The sequence below is a fragment of the Acartia tonsa genome, chromosome 10 (assembly GCF_053477335.1).
Source record: "Acartia tonsa isolate MP-2025a chromosome 10, ASM5347733v1, whole genome shotgun sequence".
NCBI classification, from domain to species: domain Eukaryota; kingdom Metazoa; phylum Arthropoda; class Copepoda; order Calanoida; family Acartiidae; genus Acartia; species Acartia tonsa.
Window position 1 is genome coordinate 49,269,689 of NC_137269.1, and position 10,031 is coordinate 49,279,719.

At 33.6% G+C, this 10,031-nt stretch overlaps 1 protein-coding gene across 1 annotated transcript in view; it reads left to right on the top strand.

The window, feature by feature from the left end:
- Rpn2 (Regulatory particle non-ATPase 2) overlaps positions 1 to 10,030 on the top strand; it is a 32,743-nt gene extending 22,713 nt beyond the window's left edge. The window contains exons 14-21 of the mRNA XM_080174876.1: positions 4,201 to 4,300; positions 4,926 to 5,032; positions 5,356 to 6,047; positions 6,611 to 6,683; positions 6,961 to 7,050; positions 8,692 to 8,815; positions 9,304 to 9,407; positions 9,691 to 10,030. Of these exons, the coding sequence (XP_080031002.1) occupies positions 4,201 to 4,300; positions 4,926 to 5,032; positions 5,356 to 6,047; positions 6,611 to 6,683; positions 6,961 to 7,050; positions 8,692 to 8,815; positions 9,304 to 9,407; positions 9,691 to 9,762 (1,362 nt within the window). The 3' untranslated portion in view covers positions 9,763 to 10,030. The remainder of the gene's footprint in view (positions 1 to 4,200; positions 4,301 to 4,925; positions 5,033 to 5,355; positions 6,048 to 6,610; positions 6,684 to 6,960; positions 7,051 to 8,691; positions 8,816 to 9,303; positions 9,408 to 9,690) is intronic.
- Position 10,031: the final 1 nt, after the last annotated feature.

Here is a 10,031-nt window from a genome sequence, read left to right on the forward strand (position 1 = left end):
CTGCCAAGTACAGCTGCAGCCGCCAAAATTTATGTTTTGAGATTTATAATATAAAATTTACATAAAGATAAACATTTTCTGAAAAAATTGTATTTGTAGCTTCAAAAAAAAGAAAATAACAGCTTTTTGAAATTTTTAAGTAAAAAAGGACCTAAAAACAAAGGTTGTAGAATAAAAGAGCGAAGTAAGCGAAAATTGACTTTGAATCACTTGTAGTCGGAAATTCATTATCAATCAGGGGACCTGCAAAAAGAACCCCCTCCCCCCCGACCGATAAATGTGCGACAAGGGGCCCAACTGTTAAGGGTTAATTAACAAACAGGGATCTAAGGGACAAAACAATGACCGATTAATATATGTATCATTGTATATTGTATATACCTACATAATATTGATACATCAAATTATATTACGAAATTGATTACTGTAGATGACAATTAGTGATTAAAATATTTCAACACTCTACTTAATGAACCAAGCAATAAAAAATCAATAAAACTTCCTAAAGTTTTTAGGCCAAAAAATATAAAAATTTTATTTTAAAACTTTGGGGACTAGTGTAATAAACATCCCAATGTCCCCTCCCTTCCTAAATAAAACTGCAGATTTTAAAATGAAGACCAAGTAATTACATAATTTAAAAACAAAGCATTACCAATAGACAGACACATAACACTTGCTAATTCCAATTTCAATTAATTATAAGAACACCACGTTATTTGGATATTAACTTAACCTTTGGGACATTTGGCTGTTTATAACACTAGTCGCCAAAGATTTACAGTTGTGTGTTAAAATGTTTTGAATACTAATTTTTATCTATACAAGAGGTAATTTTGTGTTTTATAATTGGGAATGTACATCAATTATATTGACCTTTGTCTTATCCCTTTAGATCATTGATAATGGTAATAATCCTTAGAAACATTAATAATCCTTAGAAACATTAAAACTTCGAACATAAAGAGCCCCTCCCCACCATTTAGTGCAATATCTATCATATTATCAATATCTAATTATTTAGTTACATTAAAACTTCGAACATAAAGAGCCCCTCCCCACCATTTAGTGCAATATCTATCATCTATCCATCTATCTAGTGTGGTAAATTGCAAAATCCATCTATCTATCAATCTATCTATCCATCTATCTATTCATTTATATATCCATCTATCTATCCATCTATTTATCCATCTATAAATCCATCTATCTATCTATCCATCATCCAACTATCTATCTATCTCAACCTCTCAGGAAAACAATAAGGATGATACAATTCATAAGTAACGAAGCACAAAAAATCTACTGTGATAAATTGCGAATATGGTCAATTAAAGAGCAAATGCTTAAATTTAATAGTAAATTGCATACTGAATAGCTTTTATAGTGTTTCCAATTTATCTAAACACTCTAAAATAATAGACATAATATACGTGGATATTATAACTGGGTAAATTTTGTTGTCAATTTAGGTTGCTAATCTAGTCCTCATTTATTGGTCAGTTCTTACGTCCAGTATGAGGGGAGGGGATATCGTTATATTAGCATGCTGGAAAGACCATTTCATTTTAGTTGGAGAAAATATGGTGCAACATGCAAGTAATTATACAGTATGACCCTCGAAAAAGTATTTTTTAGCATCTGCAGCCCTTATTTCTCAATGAATCATTAAAAAATGTATATGTCCTTGTTCTCTATAGATTTCCACATAAGTAGATATACAAATTTTAATTTTACCTCCATTAACACCGGAGATTTTTAGAGCTAAAGTTTTGAAAAAGTGACTGAGAAAAGGAATTTTTTTTTGTTTCTCATAATTATTGGATGGTTATATCATGTTTTTATGGCAACTGAATAATGATACACAAAGAAAAACAAGTTAACTAATTATTTCTTTTTTATTACACCAAAAAATATCAATTTTTAATGGCAAAAAATACTACTAAATGAATTGATTATTTGCAAATTTTAGGTTATTTATTTACCCTTATTTATGAAAAGGATTAATTATGACAGTTGCTCCGCCCACTTTTCTGACATCTCAATCATTTAATAGGGGGTTGATTAAGCTTTTAATACTAAAAAATCATTATGTTGAAATTTTATTTTCTTTATAATTTTTTTGTTATTAAAGTTAGGATTATGAAACAAAAACAATTTTCCTGCTTTATTCATAAAGATTTGTTTGGTTTTTTAATCTAAAACAATTTTGCCTAATAAGTAAGTTTTTCAAAATATCATTAAACTAAAGACTCAAAAAATATGTGTAAAAAAAAATGCTTTTTTCTCTAAACCGAAATTTTTTATTTAGATTTTGTATAAAGTTTCTGCTAGTAACAAAAATAAAAAGAATTACTACCTTAATTTTGCTAAAAAAGTCGTTTCATGTTAAAAGTTACTTTTTCCTCAGTCAATTTTTCAAAACTTTAGCTCTAAAAATCTCCGGTGTTAATGGAGGTAAAAAAAATATTTTTATATCTACTTATAAGGAAATCTATACCTAGAGAACAAGGATATATACATTTTATGATAATTCATTGAGATGCTAAAAAATACTTTTTCGAGGGTCATACTGTATATCCCTTATTAAGATTCTAATTTCGGGTTGTTACAATATTGACAGGAAGAATTATCTAATAAATTAGCGCAGCAATATCAAACTTGAAAAAAACCATATATTTTAGAGGTAAAATAAAGCAGGGATTTAATGAAATAAAACAACTATGTTATTAAATTTTGACTTTAAAAGCGCCTTTAAAAGCATTTTCTTCCAAAATTTTTGTGCACCCACCTTCAGAAAACAGGCAAAAAACCCCTACGGGGGCGCGGGGGGGTAAGTGAAACCAGTACTGGCGATTAAAATATGTCTTTGGGTAATCAAATATCGTTTTTTTAGCCGGCGACACCCGGCGAAAACATGTTTCCTGATACTGTCTACTTAAATGTTGATTTTAAAACAAACAAAAATAAACTAAAATCTTGACTTCAACTAGAATTATTTAGGACTAATTTTTCAATTTGTGTTTTTTTCTTTTATACTGTCAAAATATATGTAATGCATGACTCATCAAAAGTTATTTTGTCTAATTACGTTAATTCTAAGAGATTTTATAATACTTTTAAAATTGTTGGTAAAACACAAAAAGTATGCCTTTTTCTGTAAGAAAATTTTTGCATTTCTTGACTTCCATGCATTAGAATGCTTACTTAAAAAGCGTATTTTTACGATTCCTTTGAAATCTGATGTACATTGGGTATGATAATACTCATAGAATGTTTAAAACTTGATTTAGGGGTGGTGAATTGATGCCCCTTGTTGCCCCTATGTGCATTGTAAGTCGCAAAGCTACTCTATAATTTACTTAGTCTGTCTTTAACGCCAATGTGGAAATGTGACTTTCTTGGCTGCTTTTAAGGATAAACTACGGTTTTTTCTGTCAAGATTTCTTAGAGCTTCTATTAAACAGTTTACTTTGTCCGTCAGTCTGTCTGGTTAAGCTACTAAAAACAAATGTATTTTCATAAAGGTTTTGTGATTTTTTACAATTTAATAAATACATATTATCTCTCTTTTCTTCTGTAATGACAACTTCACTGAAAATCTGCTCTATAACTCACTTTGTCCGTTTGTCCATCAATTGTTTTTTTGTGCATTGCTTTTATGAATGTTGTCTTATTTGTCAGTTTCTGTTAATATAAAAAGATTCGTCCTTGTTTGTTTGTTGAAATTTAACTAATTTTTTTCCAGTATGGCTTCGAAACTTATTTATTCCTATTCCTATCCGGTGGATTAGAACGGGTACTCTGCCATACTGAAAAGTCATATATAGACAATTTCCCACCCACGCATATTAAAATAAGAATCATGAAATTAATACCTACCAGTTGTTAGCTTGTGCCTGCGATCGCTCATGGCTAACAAAACTAGTTTTATCTTAAAATTTTTATTTTAATATCTGCAGAAAGTTGTATATGAAACGACAAATAACTATTATAGGATGATGCTGTAACTGGCGAGGCAGCTGGTCTTGCCATGGGTCTGACCATGTTGGGCAGCAAGTCAGCCTCTGCTATATATCTATCTATTTGTCTATCTATGATGATGCTGTAACCGGCGAGGCAGCTGGTCTTGCCATGGGTCTGACCATGTTAGGCCGCAAGTCAGCCTCTGCTATCTATCTATCTTATTTATCTATCTAGGATGATGCTGTGACTGGCGAGGCAGCTGGTCTTGCCATGGGTCTGACCATGTTGGGCAGCAAGTCAGCCTCCGCCATCGAGGACATGGTCGCATACGCTCAGGAACGCATTTTGGATAAATAAAAGTCCTTCAAAGTAGTTAATCAGCTTATCTTATAATATAAAATAGTAAAGATTTTTTTGTCCGAAGTTAAATATCTCGGAAACTGGAAGCGTGAATTAATCTTACTTTTCATGGAAGCTTTATAAATGTTTTTGTGTGGTTCTAGGCTATTTTCTTTACTCACTTTGCCCTCTTCTAGAATTTAAGGCTTGGCTACTAGTTTTTATATATTTTAGTTTTAATCTAATATTTTATTTGTATACTTCTAAATCTCTGAATAGTTTGTACCGCCAGATCAAGATGTATTAAAAGTTCCCAAAGTTTCAAAGCTCCGTCACAACTTTGGGTTATTTATTACACTATATAGTCCTCAAATTTATATAATCACGTTTTCCTGTTCAATGGCTTAACAACATTAGGGACTCCTATTGAATTTTAATTAGTTGGTTCATTAACTTATGTGACCAAACGTTTTAACCAATAATTTTACGCTACAGAAGGGGTAATTTTGTGTATCATCATTGGGAATGTACACAATTTATTGGCCACTTTCTTATCCCTTTATATCAATGGCATACCATAATGTTTATCAGCTGTTTATTTATCCTTAATCCGAACTACTAGGAGACACAACACGAGAAGATTTTGCGTGGTCTGGCGGTCGGTATCTCTCTGGTCATGTATGGACGTCTGGAGGAGGCTGATCCACTCATTGAAACTCTTTCCCAGGTAAGATTTTAAAATTGTTTTGGATTTTAACCAGTATTGAAAAATGTGGCTCTTTATAACAACTAGTCCCAAAAGTTTTATAGTAACGTTTTCTTATTCGTTGGCTTAACAACTTTCGAGAGTTTAATGAATTTTGATTTGTTGAGTGTTCAAACGTTTCAACCACTAATTGTAATCTACAGAAGGGGTAATTTAGTGTATCATCATTGGGGATATAATATATCGGCCATTGTCTTTTCCCTATAGATCCCTAGGACCCTCAAGTTCCTTTGATTCATAATACTACTTTTAAAATCAGTTGCTTAATGATAAAAATATTATAGGACAAGGATGCTATCCTGCGTCGCTCTGGCATGTACACCATCGCCATGGCGTACTGTGGCACAGGCAACAACAAGGCCATCAGGAAGTTGCTCCACGTGGCCGTGTCCGACGTGAACGATGACGTGCGTCGTGCCGCCGTTATGGGCCTTGGCTTCCTGCTGTTCAAGCAGCCCGACCATTGTCCCGGCGTCGTCCAACTGCTCTCCGAGTCGTACAATCCCCATGTAAGATATGGTGCCGCCATGGCCTTAGGTATTGCCTGCTCTGGCACTGGCAACAAGGAGGCCCTTGGCCTGATTGAGCCAATGAAGAATGATCCAGTGAATTACGTCCGTCAGGGAGCTCTCATTGCATCTGCCATGGTGTTAGTCCAGCAGACTGAAGTAACCTGCCCCAAAGTCAAAGACTTCCGCAACCAGTATGCCAGTGTCATCAGCGATAAACACGAGGATGTTATGGCTAAATTTGGCGCCATCTTGGCGCAGGGTATCATTGATGCTGGTGGCCGTAACGTTACGGTGTCACTGCAGTCACGTACTGGACACACAAATATGCTGGGTGTGGTAGGCATGCTGGTGTTCTGTCAGTACTGGTACTGGTTCCCTCTGTCACACTTCCTCAGTCTGGCATTCCAGCCCACAGCACTCATTGGTCTCAACAAGGACTTGGAGATGCCTGTGGTTCAGTTCAGGTTAGAATTATCCTATTATACAAAGTAACAGGATGTCTGTCTGTTTGTTTGTACCAAAGGATCTCGCTAACCGCTGAACCGATATGGTTCTCTTTTACAGTTAAGCTTCTTATAGGTCCTGGAAAGGTTTAGGTATAACTTTTATTATTAAAAACCATTTATTAACTTTATTGTTTAAGAAGCCCTTGATTTATTTAAAACCTTTTCCAGTATGGCTTCGAAACCGATTAATATCCTCTGGATTAGAACCGGTTCTCAGCCATACTGATAAATCATGTGTAGCATCATTTAACAGACAATTATGAAAAACAATAAGATTAATACGTGTTTTGTTAATCAGGGCCACCAGCCACCATGGGGGTTTACAAAAACTAGATTTAATCTTAAAAATTTGCATTTGATTATCCTCGGAAAGCTGTCTATCTATATTACGATACGATAAATAACAAAGTTGGATCTAACATTAGAAACATCAATAGCTGGCTAAGTTAATGGACTACTTTACTTAGTATTTATCTTAACTATTGAATTAAAACACTAATATAATATTTTCATTTATTAAGATCAAATGCTAAGCCCAGCACTTATGGGTATCCCGCTCCCCTGGAGGAGAAGAAGAAGGAAGACAAGGAGAAGGTTTGTCTGAATTATTAATTCATATTATTATTTCAACACAAGACGACATTTTAAGTTATACAATATATTACGTGGTAATCGCGCACCAAACGTACTATGCTTTACAATCAGCTGATCGTTGTTTACATTCAAATACTCTCAATTGACATCTGACTTCCAATGTGAAAGGTCTATTGGTTAAATTGTAGTGTATATCTATTAAACATTGTGATCTATATGCTTTTAAGTATTATTTTTTTAAATATTTAATTATAACCTACATGTGTTTTTTTTATAGGTGGCCACAGCCATCCTTTCCATCACTGTCAAGCAGAAGAGGAAAGATGCAATGGCAGAGAGAAAGAAGAAGGAAGAAGAAAAGATGGAGGTAATTTTTGTGAAAGAGGGACAATGGGCTGTTTAATAAACAGTGTTTATTAAACTAGTCTAAAAGTTTTATGATAACGTTTTCTTAGTTGTTGACTGAACAACTTATGGGACTTTTATTGAAATTTGATTGGTTGGTTCAATAAGTTGAGTGTTTATATTCCACCACTAATTTTAATATATAGAAGGGGTAATTTTGTGTATCATCATTGGGGTCGTACATCCTTTTATCGGCAATTGTCTTTTTCTTTTAGATCCCCCTTGGGTAATTTTACTTTTAGATGCCTAGCATCTCTTTGAGTTTCTTTCTTCGCTGGATATTTCACTCATTAAGTCTTATACACATTAGGGAATTTTTTTCCCGTTTTTTTTTGAAATTCAAGTAGTGCAGTTGCAATTATTATGCCTTTTGGTGAAAAAATACTTGTGTAAAAATTTTAACCATTTTGTACAAGTATTATGCCCAGTAATTTTTGAAAATTGGCCAATTTTTAGAGGTTTTTTGAACTTTTCTCAGGCTAGGAACGAGATATTTTAAAAATTTCAAAAATTCCTGATACTACTCCTCAAGACCTATTCAGGGAGCACCTTGAAGCCATAATTCTGATGCAATGATTTTTTGACCCCCATAAGGGGGGCGTCAAAATTTCAAAGTGAAACTCCTAGGCATAAAAATTGTCCAAAATTGTTAAAATTTTTACACAAGTGTTTTTTCACCAAAAGGCATAATAATTGCAACTGAACTACTTGAATTTCAAAAAAAAACCGGGGAAAAAAATCCGGATCTACTGCAGTTCACGGTAAGATATTGCTGGTAACGAATATTGCTAAAAATCTATGAATTTTAAAGGCCGCTAGCTGCCAAACGGCTGAACGTACAGATCATGCTCGCACACCATTTTAAGCGGTATAAGAAGTCCTACAAATAATCTGGAATAGCCAAGATCCAATGATGTACAGGGAAAGCTTCACTGAAGAAAAAACGCGTAAAATAGGCCTTTTTCGCGCATTTCTCTGCACTGCGGGATAATTATGCATAATTGATTAATGGCTTTTTTCAGATTATTTGTAGGCCTTCTTATGCCGCTTAAAATAGTGTGCGGGCATGATCTGTACGTTCAGCCATTTGGCAGCTAGCAGCCTTTAAAATTCATAGATTTTTGGCAATATTCGTTACCAGCAATATTTTACCGTGAACTGCAGTAGATCCAAAAATCCCCTAATACACATCCCTCGCGACACTTTAAAAAAAAGTTTATTCAACAGTTTTTTATGGTAAGGAACTAGGTATATGCTAAAAATATAAGCTTATCTGACAAGAAAAATCGAACAAAATAAAAATATAATAACCTTATATTAAAGTGATGGCACACTAATTTCGATAAATAGATTTTCCAGTATGGCTTCAAAACCGATTAATATACGTAGGATTAGAAACAGTTTTTAGCAAAACGTAAAAATTATGTTAAGCATCGTATTATAGCCAGTTTTCTTTGAAAATTGAATTAAAAATTATGATTTTGTTGGCCCGAGCCTTCGACACCTCAAGTCCAACAAAACTGGTTTTAATCATAAAATTATAATTTTAATATCCGCGAAAAGCTGTCTATAATACGATGCGATAACTATTTGTCATCATCAGGTTGACGAGAAGAAAGAGGAGGAGAAGAAAGAAGTGGAAAAGAAAGAGGAGCCCTTGTTTGAACACCTGTCTAACCCAGCCAGAATTGTTAAGAGTCAACTCAGAGTTGTTCAACTTGAAGATGGTAAGAATTTGTGCATTTTTTGTTTACTATATACCAAGTAAGATTAATCATAGGCTAGGTTTGAAAAATGTTTACGCTATAGAGGTTTTATATGTCAGAGATTATTCATTACCTTACATTAAGGACTCAAATGATTACATCTTTGTGGAAACATCTACCCAAAGAACTACAGAGGGGCTATATACTCGAGGGGATATGGAAGGGCAGAAAAATGTGAAGCTTACCTAAAATAGAGAAACCCATCAGTTTCAAATAGTTATTCATTGAGATCTTAAGCTTCAGATGGAAAAACCGTACTACTTGATGGAGAACCATATCGGTTCAGCGGTAAGCGAGATCCTTCGTTACTGACAAAAAACTTTACTACTTTATGTAATAGGATATATGTATTCATTTAGCTAAGTTAAGGGAGTGAAGGACCTGGGTATTGGATGTATTGTCAGAAAAACCTTATTACTTTATATAATAGGATATATGTATTTATTTAGCTAAGTACAAGGCAGTGAAGGACCTGGGTATCGGAGGTATTGTCATCCTGGATAATATTTCTGGAGAGAAGGACACCATCGTGGAACCTATGGTTGTTGTCAAGGTAATCATATATTTGTAAGGATGTATATTTTCCCATTTCTAGGATATTGGACAAAATAGACTTGGTCAAAAAAAAACCTTAGGACAAAATAGCCTCAACTGATAATCATGATCATGGCCGCAGCGCTCCAAGATCCAATTTTACCCACCCACCACTCTCTTTTAAGCCCGTGCCTTCGGCATCTCGGGTCTAACAAAACTGGTTTTAATCTTCTAATTGTACATTTTTATTTCCGCGGAAAATTTTCCATAATACGATGTGATAAATAACTATTATTTTTCAGGCTGACAGCAAAGATGAAGACGAGGGAACCGAACCCGAGCCACCACAACCTTTCATGTACACTGAAGATTAAACTTTTAATTTATATTATGTTATTAAATATTGTATCATTCAAATACCCAATAATAGTCCAGCATTTTTTCCAATGGCACAAGAATTTTAAAGAAAAAAATCAAGCAAAATACTTTTTTTTTCTAAATTATTATAAATTCACTCTAGAATATGCTATTTATGTATTTTATTTAAATAATTCATAGAAAAATTAATGATAAAAAAAATCTCTTGTGATTATACCGTAGTAAGTAAAACATTGTGTTTAAAAAAACTATAAAAATTTCAGAT